We start from the raw sequence: 22,448 nt of genomic DNA on the forward strand, positions 1-22,448 counted from the left end.
AAATTTCCTAACAGTTTAAGCTTAATCCTTTGAATCACAAACTTTTCCCCATATTGATCATCAACGCTTCCAATGGAAAATTTATATTTATGACTTTTCTTGGAAATTGAGACACATTGTATGGGGCAGCGTCACTATTTTCCCCAACAGACGGTAAATTGCTTCAAATCAATTTACTCACGACCACCTCCATTTGTGTTGGTCATGACGATCAGCGACCGTCTTGAGGTGCGCGAGTCTTGCAAGTCAGTCTCTCAAGTGCTGCAAACGGATTCGGTTGGCAAAGTATAAAGGCCCTCATGCAAAGTTGCGAGTGAAGTGCAAACAATTTTAAAGCAAAACTTGCTGGTGGGATCACCTGTTAAAGGAAGTACGTGCCCCCTTTGCGCGATATGGGAAAAACTTCCGCGCGTGGTTTTCGCAAAATACTCGAGCGCGTGAATGAGGAAGGCACATTCGCCAAGTCACAACAATAAATTTTTGGTCGTAAATTGCTCAAAACGAAGAATATGCTGAGCAATCACATTCGAATTAGACTTCTTCACACATTTTGCTCACACAGAAAATATTTCGTGAGGAAAACCACACAACCGTTGAGCAATTCTTCATCCAAAAAGTCTCAACAACTTCTCCCCCCGCGTGCCTAGCGCACAAAAGAGACCAAATTAGCTATTGCAAAATAACTCTGGGCTGATTTCGAGATACTCTGCAATCTTTCTTTTGGCTCCAATCTGTTTTTTTTCTTTCTTCCACAATACCCAAAGATATTATGTTGTAATTTTCTCGTCATTGAACTTTAAAGCTCACACATACATATGTGGGCTATTTGGTGCGTCTGTGCGTTGTCGTTGGAGTCGCGGAATGTTGATTTTTTTTTTCATAATGCTTACATCATCTATCCGCCGTGGATGGTAGCGTGCAGAGAGTTTTTTTCAGTGTTATTTTTTTCTTGAAGAAGTTTCCTTAAAACAAAGAGAGCTTTTTGCGCCTCAGCCATTGAATTTAATGATCCACAAATTGGATAAAAACTTGTTGTGCTGGCTCACCCCAATAATATTCTGAGTCTATCAAAATAAATCCCCGACATTTGTTTATAGCATCTGAGAAAAATAAGAAGTACAAGTGGAGCAAAAACGCAAACACGTGTAAGCTGAAGGTAGAATAAAAAAATCAAGTTGCAAGAAACCAAAGCTCAAAAAATTGCGACAGATGAAGGGTGTTTTTTTTCCTATTACCACAAGCTCGATAAATTGATTAAAAAAAACCCCATTGAACAACGACTGTATTGATATTTGCCAACTCATTGAGAAAAAATCCACCAACTCCTTCCTTCGTGTGATTTGTATTCTAAAAGCTCCATTCTGAGAGAGCTTTTCCGCAATCTCGGACCCCTTCTTCATCGAGAATTCTCGAAGATTGCGATGCTTACAAAGGAACTTGAATCTTGATTTCTGCCGCAAGTAGCTGTAATTACAACTTGCTTAAGTTGTTGATTTTTAATGAGTCAATCCGAAGGGCAGCTCAGACGCAAATTCTCCCCTCTCCACATACATCTTACCAGCGTGTTGGACCTCCCACTACCACCCAAAGAGTGTAAAGCAATTTCAGCTGACATTGTGAACTTTCTCACCTCAAAAATGAATGTCCCCACGGTGAAGAAATTAAGCGTAAAGTAGCCGAAGGTCACCCAATCCATTCATAATGTGTAAATCACCGTGAGGTTTCTTTCATAAACAGCTCAGTTTTCTCAGCCCCCACATGCATTTGGGGGCCGGAGAGTACTAAAGCAATCAATGGGATTTTCCAATATGCATTACCTATATACCTCTTCTTTTATTAATTTTCCAATAAAAACTATGAGTTGGAGAAGCGAAATAAATACCTACTACGTAATAAAGATATCCGAATCATTACACGGAAATTTATTAAATTAGAATAAAAAGCAATAAAGAGTGCAGAAAATATTATTGTTGATATAGTTTTCTTCATATTAGCAATTAAAATTAAGAAACGTTCAATATAATAACACAAGTTTGATTTTCTTGCGTATTAATCATAGAATCTTGTGAAGCTCGAGGAAAACAATTGATTTTTCAAAAAAGTCGTGAAGTTTATTAAATAAGTAATGACCTTCAGTTTAATCTTTCGTCCAAGTTTAAAGAAAAATCCATAATACACAGATATTTTGGTGCAAATTGCTTTATAGTTATTTTATGACATCAATTTATATTAAGAAAGTTATTTAAAAAAAAATTTCAATAAATTCGTCAAAATTGCATGTTGAAAGAAAGGTTAAAACGGTTCAAAACGTTAAGGATTTTCGAATGACTTGATCGTAGATACCTACCTATTAGAGATTGCATTTTTAAACAATTTTCCTTTCTCAATTTTCTTTTCCATATTTGAATTGATTACAGAAAATTCTTCAAAATTGTTTGATTATAAATTCAACTTCTCTTTTTCAATTTTAATAAAACAAATTTGATTATTTTTTATGTGAATTGAAAGCAATCAGCAGAGGCAATTTGCTTTGGCTCTAACTCTATTTCCCAGTGCAATCCACCGAGCGAGCGTTCAATAGGACAAAATGCCAATTCGGACGGGGCAAAAGTGTGTGAAAAGTTGCGAGAAAATTATATGTAAATGGTGCACAAAATACGACGGATTTTTTTACACTTTATATATACACAATCTAATACACATATTTAGAGATAAAAAAATATGATCTTGAGCCAATAAAATGAGAGAGTAGTAGAAATTGCAACTTAATGTGTGGCAGTGTCATTGAATGGATTTGAATTGGCCATTTATGCAACACTGCGCGCAATCTGTACGAGATAATCGCGCTTGGGAATGACCAAATTATCCCGCTGTGTGTGCAATTTTCCACTGCTGTATTTTCCCTTCGCGACCTGCAATTTCTCCTTATCTCCCATCCCAAGGCGCATCATTAGGGGGCGGGGGCGCTGGGAAATAATGCATTATAGCAATTTATACATTTGTGGCTTGGAGTTGGGTTGCATGTTTTGTGGCTAAAGCTGATGAGTGATTGCATATTTTGTTTTGTATTATGGCAAAGAGTTAATTGGACTGTGTCTTCTCCCCTTAATGTTTTTGCCAATTACCCGCCGGCGCGTCCCATGCCGACCACCTTGGCGACCTCGGCATGCCCTCTATTCCGCACACTAATGAGTTACGCGGGTGTTTTGCAAAAATATTTCGCGACTAACCTTTTTTTCATTTTACATTTCCGCCTATGTTGCAGGTAGAGCTTGAGCCAAAGTCTCGAGGCACAGTGCAAATATGATGGACGCAGAGGAAGATGGAATTCCCCCACCGGGAGGAAGTAGACAGGATGACCAAGACTGGGCAGTCAGGAGGCGGCAATTTATGTCACAACCGTCAACGGTGGCGTCGAGACGCCTCCAGGCCGTCTGTGTGCGCAGGGCGTGCAAAAACTACGGTCCCAAGAAGAATCCAAATGTGATACTTGATTCACTAAACATGACAGTACCCAAGGGAGTCATGTAAGTAATAATATTTTATTTATTTTATATACATTTTCAATACAGAAAGAATTATTTATTGTCCACTGCGTAAGGTCCACACAAGACATTCAGTTAAATGACATGAACTTTAAAAGATCCTCGATATTGCCAATAAAATATCCAACGCTTTTATGCATCTATAAAATAATTTGCACAATTAATGACTCACTTTTCATCTTTAAAATGTTTAGAGAGTTTTTTTTTTAATTTTATGGCAGTAAAATGTGTTAGGAAAGGCAATTTTCTTCAATGTTAAGTTTTTTCGCATAAAAATCATTGAAAAAGAAAAACTATTTGCAAAATTATTTATTTTTATTTTATTTCTATTACCTACTATTTCTTTAAGTTCAATGTATTTTTTTTAATCATTTAAATTATTATCCAAGAAATACATTGTCCATGTTTACACTGGTTTATTGAAATTTCAAGTGAATATTTTCTAATATTTTCATATGAATTGTTCTAAAATTAGAATGAGAAAAATGTTTTATTCAATGAATGAAAAACAATTATCATATTCTTTTTGCTTAGAATCTGTGAATCAACCTTATTTTGAGAACTAAAGCATGACACACTAAATAGCAAAAAAAAACTCACATTGAAATGTGCATGCTCCAATTAAATAAATAGTCAGAGAATTATGTGCTTAAGCAAAAAAATCAAGTCTAGTGTTGTCAGGCTGTGCTTTTTATCAAGCTATTAAACAACTTGATGTGTTAAGCATTTCAAAAGCTTTTAATCTAAATATCATTGTCTAATTTTTATTTCCTATTTAATTGAAGTTCCAGTCTAAGAAAATCTTTTCTTGGTACATATAAAAACTTCCAATTAATTTTCAAGTTTACTAAAAATAAAGAAATCAACGATGATAAATTGTTTCTTATGATATATTAGACTTTGATCTCTATTAAATGATTTTTCAACCTCAAATCACATTGAAAAATAAAAAAAAAAGTTTTTATTGTAATCGTTAAGCAGTTTTTTGTAAAGGAAACTTATGAATGGTTTGTTGATAATGTAAAAACTCCTATGAACAATTCGAGGTTGTTGCCATAGTGATTAAAACGAATTAAAAGATTTTTCTTATATCAACATTTTTTTTAAGGTTTAATCCCCAATAAAATCGAAAAATATTTCAAACTTGATCCTTATTCCAGGATCACAAGACTTTTCAATTAATCTACAAATCAAATTGCGGGTACAATGCAAAATCCATTTCTTTTAATAGTGAGTTGAGTAATTCAAAGACATGGAGTAAAGAACATATTGACATTGCCGATTACAATCTTCAGCTGCTACAGCAACAGTTGTTTACTTTCTTCGGAATCTCCGCGTGCAAACAAAGCCTCTGACCACCTTGATTCAACACGATTCAAACAATGCGAATAAGTTGTTTTTTTTTTTCTTCATGTTGAAGCATAATTTTGCAAAGTATATTTCCCTCATTGTCCACAAAGCCCATCCAAGGTTAAGATTGTCCCAGGTGAGACATCTCTAGCAAGACTGAGAGATGGATTGCCTCATGCCCCGCATTTCCGCAGCTAAACTCCGACGTTGTGTGACGGACAGATGAAGAAATCTGCCCATTTTGACCACGACGCTATGTAGAGGCACCAAAGGTACGGGCCGAGTCGGAACTGACGGAGTTGCTGCAACGAAGCGGGAAGGTTTTTCTGAATCACACTTCACGCTTTCATTTTCCGCCGCCGTCGAACGTGACGTGCGTGCCTTACTTTTCTAGCTCATGAGAGCATTGGGTAACATACCTGTGCATTTTAAATTAATTCTTCCCGGTTTTTCATATGCCAGACATCGCGTGGGTGGGCCAAAAAAATCTATTTGCCGTGTAATCTGACGCCACTGGATGACTTGCTTAACACTCGGAGGACTTTACTGGTAATTGCTACCAATTGGAACCTTAAAATCGTCACAGAACAAAATCTATTGAACCTATCTCCATGAATTTAGCATCTATGTGTAGGGAATTTCAATTACTTTAAGATAGCAGAAAGAAAATCTCGAGAAAAGTCTTTTCTTTGGAAGATAATTGAGGTCAAAGTCAGAATCCAACGCGGAGGATCAAATTGGTAATCATTACCAGTCAAAATCTCATACATTTTTGCCATTGTTTTGAGGTTATGTTTTCCCATATTTCCCAAATGAAATGCTCTTGTTCACTTTTCCTCGGTGAAAATCATTAATGTGAACCAATTTTATTGCCGGAAGTGACTAAAAAGTTACTTTAAGAATCAAAGTTTGTGATGATTTAGGCGCAATAATAAATTATGTAAAATTGTAGCTAAAAAAGTCGTTTGAATTGGCAATTTTGCATCGATTCGACGCAATTTTTTTTTCAGTGACGATTTTCTTAATTAAATGTTTAGTAATTAGATGCAGAAATGCATGAAGGAGATCAAGAATTAGTGAAACTTTCGATCCTTGTTCAATAAACTGATTAATAATTAATTATTGAGCATATTTTATCAACTGGTACTTATTACCAATTTGATCCTCCGCGTTGTGCCAAATGTTGGGTCCTCCAAGTGTTAAGAATCTCACTGCTTGAGGATCTCTTGAATTGATGTTAATTGAAAAAAACAAGACATTCCATTTACGCTTCTACCAATTTTCTGCGTCACCAACGCTATCGCAACATTCTAAACTAAGCATATAAATAAAATTCAATTTACCATCACGCCTACAAGAACCATTGCACATGCTTTGCAGGGTGATTGGGAAAGGTGACGCATTTCTCAAAGATCATTGCAGCGCTAAGTGGAAATGCAAATTGGAATTTCCCCATGTTTACCCACAAAATCTGTAATTAAAACCCTCTGGCTCCATTACAAAATGCTTATGCAGCACCAACAATGACAGTCAAGGTTGCATTCGATGTGAATTTTATTAAATAAAAAATTCCTATACAAACCATTGTGAAAATTATGGAAACATAGAGCATAAATTGTCAAACATTCAGTCTTCAGGAGAAATATTTCAGAAAATTCTCAATATTCGTTCTTAAAAATTTTTTCTTAATGCCTGAACTTTTAGGAGAAGTTTTTTTAAAAGGTGAAAAAGATTATTTTTTGGACAAATTTTATTTTTATTCAATAAAAAATTCACAAAAAAATCCAAACATTTTGATCCCATAATTTTGGCACCTGTCTGGTGTCTTCATGTTTTCAGCTGCAATGGCTAATTACGTACTTTTCCCATTGTGTGGACCTTGTCACAATTCTCCCATATTTAATTGCCAAGCCTAAGGTATATGTCTATGAGCGCCTTGGAAGATGCACCTAAAAATAAAATTGCTTCATGTCTTTTGCAGCTATGGCCTGTTGGGTGCATCCGGCTGTGGGAAGACGACGCTGCTCTCGTGCATCGTTGGGCGACGACGTCTAAATTCGGGGGAGCTTTGGGTGGTGGGTGGGCATCCGGGATCACGGGGCTCGGGAGTACCAGGGCCCCGAGTGGCTTATATGCCGCAAGAATTGGCTCTCTATGGGGAATTCACCCTCCGGGAAACATTCACGTTCTTCGGCATGATCAACGGGATGACCGAGAAGGCTATTGATGAGCGTATGGACTTTCTCATTAAGCTTCTCCAGCTGCCACACCATTCGAGCTTCGTGAAGAATCTCAGCGGTGGTCAGCAGAGGCGTACAAGTCTCGCAGCAACATTGCTGCATGATCCAGAACTTCTTATTCTCGATGAGCCTACAGTTGGGGTAGATCCGGTGGTTAGACAGAATATTTGGGATCATCTGGTGGAGATCACACGACCCGGGCAGAAGACTGTGATCATCACAACACATTACATTGAGGAGACACGACAGGCGCATCTTATTGGGTTGATGCGTGGTGGGAAACTTCTTGCAGAGGAATCTCCGGAGAATCTTCTGCTTCAGTACAATTGCCAATCTCTCGAGGATGTCTTCCTCAAACTCGCTGTAATGCAGAACATGGGCAAGAGGAGACGTTCGTCAATTGCCCAGGAAGTTATTCAGCAGGTGCCCGTGCCGTCAATCACAAATCCCGCTCTAGACATCTCAGATGAGGATAAATGCGAAATCTCCGGGGAATTTGGAGACAATATTTCAATGTCATCACGTGGACGGGATGTCGTGACGCCAGATCCCATCAATATGCGCATCCCAGAGGTGGTGGTAAAGCCTCATTCGTGCTGGGATAATTTCAAAATCTTCAAAATGGATCACATGAAGACGCTCATTTGGAAGAATTTCCTGTGGATGTGGCGCAATGTTGGTATAATGGCCTTCATCATTGGCTTGCCATTGCTGCAGATTGTTCTCTTCTGCTTTGCCATTGGCAAGGATCCCAAGAACCTCAAGCTTGCCATATCAAATAACGAAATCATGGACACCTCCGATTGCCCAGTTACAATGGGCTGCAACAATACCCTCCTCAGCTGTCGCTACCTCAAATATCTCGATGATCGGAACTACAGAGTCAAGATTTACGGATCGGACTTTGAAGCTGAAGATTCGGTGCGACGGGGCAATGCCTGGGGTGCTCTCAGTTTCCCTCACAACTATTCAGAATCCCTCGTGCAACGCATGGAAGAAGGACGCTATGCTGAAGACAACATCCTCGAATTCTCCACAATGTCCGTCACAATGGACATGTCAAGTAAGCTAAAAAAAACTCCTCGTCTTCTCATCTTCTCAGCTCCTTAATTTGAATTTATTTTACTTTACAGATAACCAAATTGGATTCCTAATTTACCGGGATATCCAGTATGCATTTTTTGACTTTATTCAGGACGTCCTGAAATCATGTGACATGAATCCTAGCTTAGGACTGGTTCCGGTTAATTTCCACGACCCAATCTATGGACCCAGGAACCCGGATTTTACTGACTTTGCCGCACCTGGAGTCATCTTAACGTAAGTCTTGGCATTTTTATCAATAGAATCAACATTTCAACAAACTCAGAGGGTTTGTCACTGGGTAAATACGCGGACAGGTGCTACAATGTCTTATTCTTTGTTTGCATTTTAAATCTCTGAGTCATTATTGCAAAAGCTCTTCATGTTAGCAACCGTTTTATAGCTTTAAAATATTTTTTTTCTCTTCCTCTTTCGACAGAATCATTTTCTTTTTATCCGTGGCTCTCACATCTGGTGCTATGTTGATTGAGCGCAATGAGGGCATGCTGGAGAGGTATCTGGTGAGTGGTATAACAGGTGTGGAGATCCTCTTCTCGCACGTCTCAACGCAATTCATGATAATGGCTGGGCAGACGCTTCTGGTCCTTTTGTTCGCTTTCACCTTCTTCGGTCTTACCATCAACGGTGAAATGGTCCTCGTGGTCATCCTTACGATCCTCACGGGACTCTGTGGCATGTGCTTTGGGTTCGTTGTCTCATGTGCTTGTGACACTGAACGCACAGCCACTTACATGGCGCTTGGCAGTTTCCTGCCCATTGTGATGCTTTGCGGTATCATCTGGCCAATTGAAGGAATGTCACCAGGGTTGAAGATTGCCGCCTACCTTCTGCCTCTCACCAATCCCACAGAATCACTACGCTTGATCCTCCAGAAGGGCTGGAGTATGTCAATGTTCAGTGTCTCCCTGGGCTTCATCACCGTCCTCGCGTGGATCGTCATCTTCCTCACGCTTAGCATTCTCTTGCTGAAGTTCAAGAAGGGTTGAGGAACCATATGGTGGTGTTCGTGACATACCTTCAGAGAATACAGCAAAAGATTAGTTAGGTTTTGATAGCGACCTAGAATGCCTCCTGCCACGAGACCCTCAGGGATAGCGTACCTTTGGAGAATACAGCGATAGGTTAGAATAGGTAATATTGGCAATACCTCGGACACTTCTTGCCACAAGCTCCTCAATAATGCGTACCTGCAAGTAGGGTAGCGATTAATCTATAGCCCTTCCGGCGAGATTGACCGGTTTGATGCTGTTGAGGGCTGATGAGGGTGGGCGTCTTCCGGAAGCTTGCTGATTCTCCGTACGCGTTGATGAAATGCAGAAAATAAAAGAAAACACTGGGGTTTCTTCTTCACTAAAGTCTTTACTTCACTCCTCACTGCTGTCTTTTTCTCTTCTAAAGTATTTCACAAACTAATTGATAATAAATATTGAATAAAAAGATAATTAATTTTCACGAGTTCTATAAATGGCGTGTTGCCGCAAAAATGTTGTGTCATCAAGTGTGAGGTTAGATTGCATCTACCCCATAAAAAGTTTGTCATGTACCCTTCCTCCGCTACTGTGCGGAATTGTCCTTGGACAGTCGCGCACATATTCCCCCCATTGAGTTCATCTCAAAATCCTTGATTGGAACGGGAAGCTTGGCGAGAGTACTGACGGCACGCTGCTGAATATTGTCCTGAGTTTTGATGACCACGACACGAACGACGTTCTCCTTGTCGGGCTTTGTAGAAATGATTCTCCCCAATTTCCATTGAGAAGGCTTCAAGTTGGGTTCACGAAGTACAACCAAATCACCCACTTCGAGATTCTTTGTGTTGCGATAACACTTTGGGCGATTCTGCAATGAAGTGATGTACTCCGAATGCCATCGATGCCAGAAGTGCTGAAGAAATCTCTGGATGAGGTTCCAACGAGTCAATAAATTGGGATTCATGTCCATCAGTTCTGGACCAGGTGGCAGAGTCAGAGCATGTCCCACAGCGAAATGCGATGGCGTAAGTGGCTCCAGGTCGTCCGGAGCTGAAGATTTGGCACACAATGGCCTTGAGTTGAGGCATGCCTCCACCTGGCAGAGAATGGTTGAAAATTCTTCATATGTGAGAGCTGTATCCCCAATGACTTTGCGGAGGAGAGTTTTGCTGCTGCCAACACCTCGCTCCCATAGACCTCCGAAAGTTGGAGAATACGATGGAATGTAATGGAACGCTGTCCCCAAAGAGGACATGAGCTTGACAACTTTCCCGTTGTGAATGCGGACTCCTTCCATTCTCTCCTCCCGCGTAGCTCCAGTGGCACCAACAAAATTCGTGGCATTGTCACAGTAGATAGTGCCACAAATTCCCCGACGGGACATGAAACGCCGCAGAGCTGCGATGAACCTTTCTGTACTCAAATCCGTGACAGCCTCAAGATGAACCATTTTGGTGGCCATACACACGAAAATGCAGATGTAGCCTTTTGTGATCACGGATTTCCTGAGATAGGTGTTGCGGAAGTTGAAAGGACCGGCAAAATCACACCCAGTATTGTAGAATGGCCTGTTTTCTTGCACCCGGACTGCCGGCAAATCTCCCATGAGAGGAGTTTCCATTCGAGGTTTCTGCCGGAAACACACCACACACTGCTGATAAACCTTCCTGACGAGATTTCGCGCCCCAATGATATTGTATGTGGCTGATAGAATACTCATGATGAGTGTAGGGCCTGCATGGAGATATGTTTGGTGTGTGTGAGTGACAAGCTCTTTGACAAACTTGTGATTTGATGGGAGAATGATGGGATGGCGCGTTGCATCCGACACATCTGCGTTGCGGAGACGTCCTTTTGTTCTCATGACGCCAAATTCGTCCAAGAATGGCACGAACGTTTTCAACTTGCTTTTCAGAGACACTGGTTTCGATTTGAGGCAACATTTGTACTCATCTGGGAAAGAATACTGCTGAATATGAGCACAAATGGTGTACGTTGCACTGTTGAGTTCACGCACGAGAAGTTCTCCTGTTTGTACTTGCTGCTTTCGTGCGCGTTGGCGAAGGTTATGCACATACCTCTTCACCCATGCGAGAATACGTACGATGTCTAAGAAATTGGAGTGCTTGTCAATGAGATCCTCAATAAAACCAGTTGGATTCTGAGTAACAAACACTTTCACTGGTAAAGTTCGCTCTTCCTTTGTTGTGGACTTCTTGATTTCAGTTTTTGGCCAATTGGATTCCTCCTCTAGCAACCACTGAGGGCCTTGCCACCAGAGATGATGATCCTTCAGTTCAGTAGGGGACAAGCCACGCGAGACACAGTCCGCGGGATTGTCTAAAGTGGATACGTGGCGCCAAATGCTTGGTGGGAAATAATCCTGGATCATACTCACACGATTTGCCACGTAGGGAGTCCACCTCTTCGGAGAATCTTGTATCCATTGAAGAGCGACCATGGAATCAGACCATGCATGAACTTTGACTTCGAAATTGGTAATGGCATCTTTCACTTTGTCCAAGAGTGTTGCTAGTAGCAGACAGGCATTCAATTCCAAGCGTGGAATCGACACAATTTTCACGGGAGCCACCCGTGACTTGGCGGTGACGATAGCAATCACAGGATTGCCTTCAGAATCTTCCCCTTTTGCGTAGACTACGGCGCCAAATGCACGTTCGGAAGCATCCGCAAAACCGTGCAGTTCAATGACTCCGCCCTTTGATGGTATGTTTCGTCTAATTTTGAGTTCCTTGAGAGCGCTGTACTGCGTCCTGAAGTCTTCGTATGTATCCACAAGTTCTTGAGGCAGGGCATCGTCCCAGCCCATTCCAGAGAGCCATAGCGATTGAAACATCATTTTGAGTTTTACCGTGAAAGGTGAGAGAAATCCCAGTGGATCAAAGATTTTGGCTGCTGCAGCGCAAAACTCCCTTTTTGTGATGACCTGCGGAAGAGCTTCAGTGAGAATCGAGAGCTCATCCGGCCCAGGTGCCCATTGTAGCCCAAGTGCTGTAATTGTCTTGGACTGTGCTGTGACTTCTTCAGGAGACAGTGCTTGCAAGTGTGATGGTATATCGGCAAGAAGTTCACTGGAGTTTGAACACCATTTCCTCAATGTAAACTTCGCGCGCTGCAAAACCTCTTGAATGTCCTTACAGAGCTTCTTTGCCTCTTCCAAGTTCGAGGCTCCACAGAGGAGATCGTCCATGTAGAAACAGCTAAGGATGGCCCTTGCTGCTTCCGGAAACTCAGATGCATAGTCGAGTGCGATTTGCTGAAGTACCTTGGTTGCCAAGTACGGTGCACTGGACGTGCCATACGTCACAGTTTTCAGCCTGTATTGTCGTATCTTTTGGGATGGGTCTGGCCGCCAAAAGAGAGATAGGTAGTCACGATATTCAATAGCAACACCAATCTGTCGGTACATTTTCTCCGCATCGGCACAGAAGGCGATAACATAAGTCCTGTGTCGCACAAGAATGGTGAATAGGTCGTCTTGGAGAACTGGACCGACAGCAAGATTGTCGTTTAGCGATTTGTTGTTAGGAGGAGTGGGAGCTGAGGCATCGAAGACAACTCTGAGTTTCGTTGTTTCGCTACTCGGCCTCAGCACCGCCTGATGTGGTAGGAAATACCTCTTGTTGTGTGGTTTGTACAGCTGATCGTATGGAACCTCCTCCATATGCCCCAACTGCAGGTACTCATCCATGAACTTTATGTACTCAGCTTTGAATTCAGGATCGCGAGCAAATCGTCGCTCCATTGTCTGGAGGCGCGCCAGTGCTGCCTTTGATGAGTCACCCAACTCTTCGTGATCTTCTTTGAATGCTAGTTCGACCACATAGCGTCCAGATTCATCTCGTGTATGTGTTTTTGCAAAGTGATCTTCGCAAAACTGTTCTTCCTTGGTGTAGCATTTCTTTTTGTCTGATGGAACATTTTCAGACATCCAGAACTTCTTGAGAGAGTCGTCCAAGTCGCAGTGAGTGTGCATCGATGTGAATCCACGCACCTCAGAAGGAATTTTCCCAGCTGCTGTCCACCCAAAGATGGTCAACTGGGCCACCGGTTCATCATTGTTCCCCTTGAGAATTTGTGGAAGGGTAATGTAAGGCACATATTCACCTCCCAAGATCACATCAATTTTCCCTGGTGTCTTGTAGCCAGGATCAGCCAGCTTTAGAGAATCAATGTGAGGCCATGACATGTGAGATATGGGAACTGATGGTAGAAATGCGGTAAGCTTCTGCATGACGTAAGCTTCCGCCTGCAACTTGCTATCTTCATCGTGAATAGAACTCATGCTGAGATGCACAAGCCCCCTTGTGTAGCCAACTGTCACTTCAGCGGCTCCTGTCACAGGAATTTTCGCATTTGATCGTGGCAATAAGAGACGTTGCGCACAATCCTCGCTGATCATGGTACACTCACCTCCTCCGTCGATGAGAACACGACACACCTGGTTATTTCCATGAGCATCGAGAATGTTAACCAAGGCTGTCGGGAGAAGGGCACGTTTAGGAACCATAGAATGGTGTGTAGTGACCATGCTGCTTGTAGAAGGTGTTTGAGTATCCTGTGGAGGCATCAATTGTTGTGGAACTGTAGGTGATTGTGGAGCAACAGGTGGTTGACCTTGAGGAGGCACAAATTGCTTGGGAATCTGAGCCTGTTGTACATCAATGTGCAGGAGAGTGTGATGTGCCTTTCCGCAGAGTCGGCACCGAGATTGTGATGTACACTTCTTTGAAGGATGATTTCCTCTGATACAGTTGAAACAGAGGCTAGATTTGGAGACGAACCTGCCCCTTTCCTCCACAGGGAGAGCCTTGAAACTCTCGCACTGGTAGAGCGGATGAGCTCCACCACATTTGTGGCATTTTCCAGTTTCCGTGTGATGTGTAGCAATTCCCCCCTTGCTGGGCTTAGAGGGAGCTTTCTCAGGTTGCTTGGGTGCACCTTTGGGAGGTGCCTTTGTTGTATCTTGTAGGCCAAGATTAGCTCGCTCCATGACATCAGTAGCCTTTTCCATGAAGTCGAAGAAGTCATCCACTGAAGCCATGTTCTCCGAGTCACGCGATTCTTCCCATTTTGTTCTGAATTTCTCAGACATGTTCTGCTTCATAAGATAGATTAGCCACACATCCAGCTTCAGACAATCATCCCCCAATGCCTTCATGCTGTCGAAGATTTGGCGGTATTTCCTGTTTGCTTGTAGGAGATCATCCACGGTGTCTACTTTCTGTTTCGACTGGGCCATGAATTGATCAATGAAGGCGTTGATAAGATGCACTTTCTTTTCGTATCGCTTTGTGAGTCGCTGCCATGTGGGCTCATAGTTGTCGTCGGAAATTTGAACATGGCTGATGTCTTCAGCTGCGCTGCCTGTGAGCGCCATTTTCAAATACTGCATCTTTTGATTCGGTCTCAGATCAGGATTTGAGTGGATGGTGCTGTGAAATGCGTCCCTGAAACGCATCCATTCTGTGTATTGACCGTTGAAGGTCGGAAGATTCAACTGTGGGAGTTTTGTGCGAGCTGAGAGTGATGATGATGATGATGGGCCTTCTGTTTGAAGTTTCACAATATGCTGTAGGAGATTGGTTTGATTTTGCAGTACTTCCGGGAGCATGTTGTCCTTGGAAGTGTCATTGTGATTTCTCGAGCTCTGTTGGTGTTCTCCAAGGATGTCCTCAAGCTTGAGACGTAGTTCCATACAGCGATCTTGAAAAGCGTCGCCCTCATCTTCTTCGAGTTTGCATAGATCAGGGTCTTGTTGTGCAAGAACCTCGATCTCGATCTGAATTGGCATGAATTTATCCAATGTTGATTGGATCTCAGTGAGCCAGGAGGCTGCTAAACGATGTGTGATTGTGTCAGTCTCAGAGACCTTCTTCTCCAGTCTCGTGAGAGTACGCTTGTGAATACCTCGCTGTACACGGAATGCGCTGAGTTTGATTTCTGCCATCTTGCTACAAGTCAGGTCAGGGTGACGACGGTAGAACCAAGTTGACAGGTATTGTGTGTATCAATTCGCAACAGTCGAGGTCGAATAGCAAGTGATTCAATCCTGCGCAGATTTTCTTGAAGCCGTTGGAGGCGTGGAGGATAGAATGCACGATGCCCTTGAGAATAGAAGCTGCTGGTGGCTTCCCAATTGAGTGCGCTGATTCTTGTTGACGTGCGAAGGACCAGAAATTTATGTTCGTGACATACCTTCAGAGAATACAGCAAAAGATTAGTTAGGTTTTGATAGCGACCTAGAATGCCTCCTGCCACGAGACCCTCAGGGATAGCGTACCTTTGGAGAATACAGCGATAGGTTAGAATAGGTAATATTGGCAATACCTCGGACACTTCTTGCCACAAGCTCCTCAATAATGCGTACCTGCAAGTAGGGTAGCGATTAATCTATAGCCCTTCCGGCGAGATTGACCAGAAATTTATGTTCGTGACATACCTTCAGAGAATACAGCAAAAGATTAGTTAGGTTTTGATAGCGACCTAGAATGCCTCCTGCCACGAGACCCTCAGGGATAGCGTACCTTTGGAGAATACAGCGATAGGTTAGAATAGGTAATATTGGCAATACCTCGGACACTTCTTGCCACAAGCTCCTCAATAATGCGTACCTGCAAGTAGGGTAGCGATTAATCTATAGCCCTTCCGGCGAGATTGACCGGTTTGATGCTGTTGAGGGCTGATGAGGGTGGGCGTCTTCCGGAAGCTTGCTGATTCTCCGTACGCGTTGATGAAATGCAGAAAATAAAAGAAAACACTGGGGTTTCTTCTTCACTAAAGTCTTTACTTCACTCCTCACTGCTGTCTTTTTCTCTTCTAAAGTATTTCACAAACTAATTGATAATAAATATTGAATAAAAAGATAATTAATTTTCACGAGTTCTATAAATGGCGTGTTGCCGCAAAAATGTTGTGTCATCAAGTGTGAGGTTAGATTGCATCTACCCCATAAAAAGTTTGTCATGTACCCTTCCTCCGCTACTGTGCGGAATTGTCCTTGGACAGTCGCGCACAGGTGGTACACCCCTCTATTTATCAAACATGCACCCTCTCTTAATTTTTAAGAAAAATAAAAATGTCTTCCGGAAAATTTCATCTCTGAACTATTCTTTGGAAAGTGCAAACAATAAACTTCCCATAAACTCTATTTTCATCACTATGTATGAAGAATAACACCCCCTAGAGGTTTTCAACTTTGACCTACGTGTGTGAGTGCTAAAGTACCACCATCAGCGGATTTAGACAATTTGTGCTTTAATTTATGTGCGAACTATGAGAATTTATGTGGCAGAGGTGAAAGGTCGAACGTGGGCGATAGAGGGAACATTCAACTGGTGATGTTTGCACCATTTGTCATGCAACTTCTTCAATTAGTGTTTAAGGATGCATTTTAGTTTGCAGACTTCTATCTCACTCTCATAATTTTCGCAGTAAAACTTTTGCAAAAGGAAATGAAGAACGTGTCTTTACCTTTTCTTTCTTATTTATGTGTATATACTCTTCGTTTACCAGGCAGCACAAATAGAATGGATAAAATAAAGAAATGAATTAAATTAAAAGAAAAACTTTCTAAATGAAATTCAAAACTTTCCTTCATTCACATTTCTTAAAAAGCTTCTATAAAGCCAAGAAAATTTTCATATCATTTATTTTTCTTTAAATAGAGCTACTTTCTTAAGATCAAAAGTTCAGCCTCCGTTTTTAATTTATTAATTTGCTCTTTTAATCCAATTAATCCAATTTATTATTTAAAAGAAAATGTATGCTGCTTGAGTTTTCGAAGTTACAACGACCACGCAACGACTCACCTGGTTAAAGCTCCTAAAGTTCATCTTAAACAAAATCGATTCCCCTCGTTAGCTTTGCTGCCTTTTTGTCGTTGTAGATCTCCGCGTGCAATGTTTGCAAATGAGTTTTCCATGTAAAGTTTCCCCACACGGAAAAACCTCTCTGAGGAAAGCTCACGTGACGTGTGAAGGATTTATACGGAGTGTGACACTCTGACGCGGGAAAAATTGTGAGCTTTCGAGTGCACGCAAGCCGCCGTGAGGTGCCCATCCCACTGAAGAATGTTGACACCACTCGATGGCATGGGGTGCAGTCATGCGGGACAAAACCTTCCACCCCAGGCCACGTGTCCGAAGTCACCGGCAATCACAAGCATCAACTCCAACTTCTGCATATATACGAAGGTGTTCCAGATAATTGAATTCACTGCGGTTGAGCAGGCAAAAAAGTAGCATTCCAAATGCAAAACTTCACCCGGAGAAATGCACATCGTTGCTATATATGGGGGTTGTTCTCTATAAGGGTAGTGGATACCCACCCCTTACACCATTTGGGGGTTGAACATCCAAAAAAGCATCTTTCGCGCGAGCACGGTGTATGTAAAATTCATGGTGTGAGAAGTTTTCCGCTTAATTAATATCACTTACAGAATCCCACACCCCCAGGCTGGTCGCTTTGGTGCACTTGGCGTGAACTTTTTATCCATTTCGCGTTGCTTTGTATTCACGACCACTCCTCGCCCCTCAACCCCCAACGCAGTCCCAATTACTCTAATTACACACACACAGACACACATATGCTCGTGTATGCTCTGGATTAATTTACATAGCACGTCTAATTATCCCAATTACATCATGTTTTGGGCAAAAAATGCCAGGAAGTCTGACCCAGCTATAGAATGTCATGGAAAGGGCAGCATGTGGTCGAGAAAAGGTCACATAGGGCGCATTATTTATAACTGAATATGTTGTAAAAGTCATTAAATTAACGATGTAATTTCAAATTTACCTGAAATTGTAACTTAAAAAAAATCTTGATCAAAACGTTGCTAAATATCTAGGAAATATTTGCCTCTTTAATTTTAAATATTCGTATTTTTCCAATAAATGTACGAATATTTCGATTTTTATTTTTTTATAAAAAAAAAATCCCGAATTAATTATATTAAAAAAATGCACCTACAATATAAGGACACAAGAAAATCAATAATATATTTTAATATTAATTAAATTCATTCATGTGATTTCATAAATAATCCTTTTTAATTGTTAGTTTAAAATAAATACCCCAGATAAATAAAATCAATACTCGTCTATAATTAATTTATAGAAAAAATAATTATCGAGCTAATTGAAGTGAGAATTAATTTTATTCTCTCATATTTGCATAATAAAGCTTATAGTTAATTAAATCATAATTAAACATTTTTTTCATTACAAGTTGTATTCAATTTTTAATTCTTGTAGACGGAATATTTATCTAATTTTTTCTAGAAGAACTTTTTATTAAAAAATATATTTTCAATGAAAAAAATGAAATAACAAAGTGAAGGGAACACAATAAAATTTTTCATTTCTAGAGCAGTACGCGAGAAAATCTCTTTCTCTGGGAACTTTATATACAACCAACTGCGGTTATCCCCCACATATTGAGCCACACTTCCGGCTTCTTTTTGCCATTTCCCAAACCAAAATCCTCCATGCAATAAAATTTTAACGATGTAACAATTTTGGAGAGTTGAACCGGCTCTATTGTGTTGGATGGTAGAAGTGGAAAATTCTGCAATACGTGGGCGACGGCATTGCTTTTCTTCCGCGATACGTGATGAAAGTGATTCGAAGGTTTTTTGGGTGTGGGAAGCAAAAAGCTTAGAGGATTTTCCATGAGTGGTGGAGTCGTCTGGTCGTGCAGCTTTTCCCCATGGCGCGTGCCTTTTAATTATTCAGCCGCCGATGGCAAAGTATTGGCAAAATTCCTACCTCAAACCCCCGCAAAATGTATACTTTTACCAATACACAAAGGGAAGTTTTAATGGGGGAATGGAAGGAGGCTTGGGTAAAAGGAGATCGTGGCTTTCAGCAGCAGAGCGACTTTTTGGGGAAAATGAACCTCATTTTGGAAGCTTTTGCTGCCACACGCACCAAAAGTAAAAGCTTCTGCGGGAACTTTTACTCTCTCTCTCTCCTTCCTCCACTTTCATAGCATATTTAAATCGGCTCTTTTCTCTTTTAAGGGGCTCCCTTTTACTTTTGCCTCTTTATGGAAAAATCACGGTAGGATACAATTTTTGTGGTAGAAGGGGGAGATTATTGAATTTTTCTCCCTCATCCAAAGAGCCGCGTGATTAAATTTGATAATGATGTTTTTCACTTTGCTGAACAGTAAAATCAATAAATCCGCTTTTTATCTTTTGGGGAAAATCTGCAATCCAATTAAATATATTATGTCATCTCTTTCACAATATATATAATCGAAAACATATTAAATGTGACAGAAAAACGAGAAAAACCAATTGAAAATTCATCCTCTACTGTACACATTAAATTACAGCAATGAAATATTTTTAGGAATTTCATTTTAAACTTTGTTAAATGTTTATTTGTTTATCTTTAATAACACCACTTAAATTCTAAATTTGTTTTAAATTGAATACTTTAAAATAAATATCTTTAATTTGATAAAAGTATGCGATAAAAAAGGGATTTATTTCAATGGAGTTAATTACATTGTGCCATCTAGCGGAAATATCGATGTAGTTAGAGTGCCTCCACCTTGCGGCAATTGCTAATTGCTGCAAACTAGCAGTCTAGAGTGCAACACTGCACCTACCCATTAGCTGAAGATTGATATCCGGGTGATTTAGGAACGTCTTTTCTCAGTGTTGTTGCGTGCTGCAGAGCCCCTGGGGGAAGTCAATGAAGATGTCATGGATGCGATAACGCCGTACAACAAAGTGCAATGTGTACTTTGTGCATGTAAATATTTGTTCTTGCATTCTCCTTACAAGGCGGAAGTCGGTGATGGGAGTGGAAATGAGGGTGTGGAAAAATGAGAAAAATGAAAAAAGGAAAAAAGGTAGAGAATCTCCTTCCGCTCTGAATTTAACCCATGACAATCCCCGTGACACGATTTCCTGGATTTTTCTATCTTCTTTTCACAGAGCAATGCCCTGCTATGGAAAATTCTCAGGGGTTGGGAGAGTATAAGAGGGATGCAGGATTTCACTAGACGGGATAGTAAATAAAATGATGATGAATTTTTGTTATTTTATTTCATTTTTGATTTTCTTTTCATACTAGAAAAATCCATTAATTTATATCCCTTTGACTTTTATTAAAGACAAGAATTTGAAGAATATTTTTGCCTGAAGGTTAACCCTTTAAGGTTTTTTGGGTCATACGCTGACCCAAACGTGAAACATTTTATTTTTTCAATTATTTATGAATGTAATTGTTTTCCATGTTACAAATGCATCAAATTCACGCCTAAGGGGTCAAAGAAGACGTCCTGAGTGAGAAAAGTCCTCTAAAAAAAATTCATAGAATAAAAATCGCGAAAAAGAGCGCATGTTTCAATGTTTTTATGTTTCACGTTGGACGTTAAAGGGTTAATATTGAATATTTTATATTTTAAATTTAAAAAATATTGTAGTTTGAATAACGATCCAGTATCCAATCATAATAAATGCTTATATCTCTATTAATTCAAGAGTTTTTTTAGTTTTTCACTCGAATACACTCCTATCCACGCATTCTTTCCCCTATAAGCCTACATACGAAAGCTATCTCATCACGATTCCTTTCATCATTCACCATGACGCTGTTGCCTTTGTAAACTATCTCTCCCTCCAACATGACAGAGTCCTTGTAAATGCTGCGTACCGAAGAATGTTGGAAAATCATTTCTCACACCCCCTAAGGCTCCTGTTGGAAGGTGATGCAGAAAATCCAAAGAAAAATCCGCATCAAATCTGTGAATAAAATGCCATCTCAACTTCCTCTTTCCATTCTTTTGTACGTACATCCAACAAAGTCAAAAAGTAGGTTTGCAATCCCCGTGGAAAATCCTCACCATCCACCAGGAAAATCTTTTTGGGATTTTCACGACAGAGTTATGTGTGTGTGAAAATTAAGATCAATTGCGATAATGCAAAAGTACCGTTACTATTCGCGTGTCTTAATTGGTCAGGCAGCGTATGGTGCTACCGTCGAGGGAAATGCATCCTCATTTGCTGGGGTAGGAGCACCACAGCTCAAATTATCACATTATTGTCGTGTTGAGCATGAAAACCCGTGGGGTTTGTGTGGCGGGAAAAATGTGCCATTTGCAGACACTAAACTGATTTACTGCGTCTGCAGAATTGTACGCCCATTGAGAGTGAAAAAGCTCAAAAGCTCTCCAAGCGGAACTATATTTCAGCACCCTTTAGCTACAGCAGCGCGGTGCGGCTCTATTGAATTCACATCTGAGGTTCAATGCGTACCCTTTGTGAGGGTGAAAGCCCACCAGTGTGTACGTCTTAGCAGGAAATTCCCATCCGGTTTAGCATTGAGGGCTTATTGTCGTTGTATATGATATTTTTCTCTCTTTATTGTGGTTCTCAGTGGTACTGTTGCAACTAAACTCCCATAAGAAGATTACTGGAGCAAGTATATTGCAATAAATGCTTTAACGAAAATATTCTAAAGATTGAATATAATTCTATAATATTCAGAATATTCAGAAAAAATACAAATATTTAATATTTAAATTGTGTTAAAAAAAAATTATTTAAAATTCAGAATTTCTCCGAAGGATTTAAAATATTTTTTCCTAAATAAAAAAATCTTTAAAACAAGAGAGTTTTATCGATAGAGTTTCCCCTCGAAGACCTTTTTCAACTTCAATTTCTTTTCAGCAAAAATAATCCTTCATAACCCTTTTCCGTGCATCCTGCAAAACACTTCACCCTCGGATTATTTTTTTCAAAAAATAATTCCCCAACTAAATCCTTCTCTGTGCACAACAACGGCTGTGTATGAAGAGTTCAGTGTGCAAAATGGAACAACAGCACGGGGTTGAATTATAATTACATGGCATATAAGAACTGCCTTTCTCGCGCATTTAAATTCCTCATTTTTCACAAAACCACCCTCTCACATGGGAGCTTTTCAGAATGCAAACACGACTCCACATCACTGAAGACTGTAATTATACTTAAGACTAGACTTTTGGATTAATCACACCGTGTTGGGGGAGCTTTATCTCCGCAGTTTCTGCATTTTGCATCTGACGCCTGCGACGCTTGCAAAATTTCTTTTCTCCTTCTTCCCCCTCCAGCACCAGTTCAGTATTTTCTGGGAAAGTTTTTTGTGTGTGTCAAATTGCAACAATGTTCGGAGTATTTTCTTGGCAGACACGAATTTCTTTATGTCTTGCAATTATTT

At 40.5% G+C, this 22,448-nt stretch overlaps 2 protein-coding genes and 1 long non-coding RNA gene across 4 annotated transcripts; 1 reads left to right on the forward strand and 2 right to left on the reverse strand.

Moving 5' to 3' along the window:
- The first annotated feature begins 231 nt into the window (after nt 1-231).
- On the forward strand, nt 232-16,381 carry LOC129787274 (ABC transporter G family member 23). Of its 2 annotated transcripts, XM_055822741.1 has the most exons (6): nt 232-370; nt 3,266-3,527; nt 6,877-8,198; nt 8,269-8,455; nt 8,658-9,236; nt 16,250-16,381. In XM_055822741.1, exons 2-5 carry the CDS (start codon nt 3,304-3,306, stop codon nt 9,223-9,225), a joined length of 2,301 nt encoding a protein of 766 aa, XP_055678716.1. In that variant the 5' UTR covers nt 232-370; nt 3,266-3,303; the 3' UTR covers nt 9,226-9,236; nt 16,250-16,381. The 2 variants fall into 2 exon arrangements, with proteins under 2 accessions (XP_055678716.1, XP_055678708.1); XM_055822733.1 differs by lacking the exon at nt 16,250-16,381 and having other exon boundaries at nt 248-370; nt 8,658-9,685.
- Nucleotides 9,794-13,741, reverse strand: LOC129786894 (uncharacterized). The gene has a single exon (XM_055822147.1). The coding sequence runs from the start codon at nt 13,739-13,741 to the stop codon at nt 9,794-9,796; it is 3,948 nt and encodes a 1,315-aa protein (XP_055678122.1).
- Nucleotides 15,439-15,948, reverse strand: LOC129787288 (uncharacterized). The gene is made up of 3 exons (XR_008750215.1): nt 15,846-15,948; nt 15,674-15,758; nt 15,439-15,601 (listed from the first exon to the last, which is right to left on the reverse strand). It is a non-coding gene; the product is annotated as an uncharacterized LOC129787288 (long non-coding RNA).
- Nucleotides 16,382-22,448: the final 6,067 nt, after the last annotated feature.

The sequence above is a fragment of the Lutzomyia longipalpis genome, chromosome 1, assembly GCF_024334085.1.
Source record: "Lutzomyia longipalpis isolate SR_M1_2022 chromosome 1, ASM2433408v1".
Classification (NCBI taxonomy): Eukaryota; Metazoa; Arthropoda; class Insecta; order Diptera; family Psychodidae; genus Lutzomyia; species Lutzomyia longipalpis.

Excerpts from the sequence above, each read along its gene's own strand:
- LOC129786894 (XM_055822147.1), bottom strand. The coding sequence starts at position 13,741 with ATGGTTCCTAAACGTGCCCTTCTCCCGACAGCCTTGGTTAACATTCTC.
- LOC129787274 (XM_055822741.1), top strand. The coding sequence starts at position 3,304 with ATGATGGACGCAGAGGAAGATGGAATTCCCCCACCGGGAGGAAGTAGA. Across the intron at positions 3,528-6,876 it reads ACAGTACCCAAGGGAGTCAT|CTATGGCCTGTTGGGTGCAT; the intron begins GTAAGTAATAAT and ends TGTCTTTTGCAG. Across the intron at positions 8,456-8,657 it reads GCACCTGGAGTCATCTTAAC|AATCATTTTCTTTTTATCCG; the intron begins GTAAGTCTTGGC and ends CTCTTTCGACAG.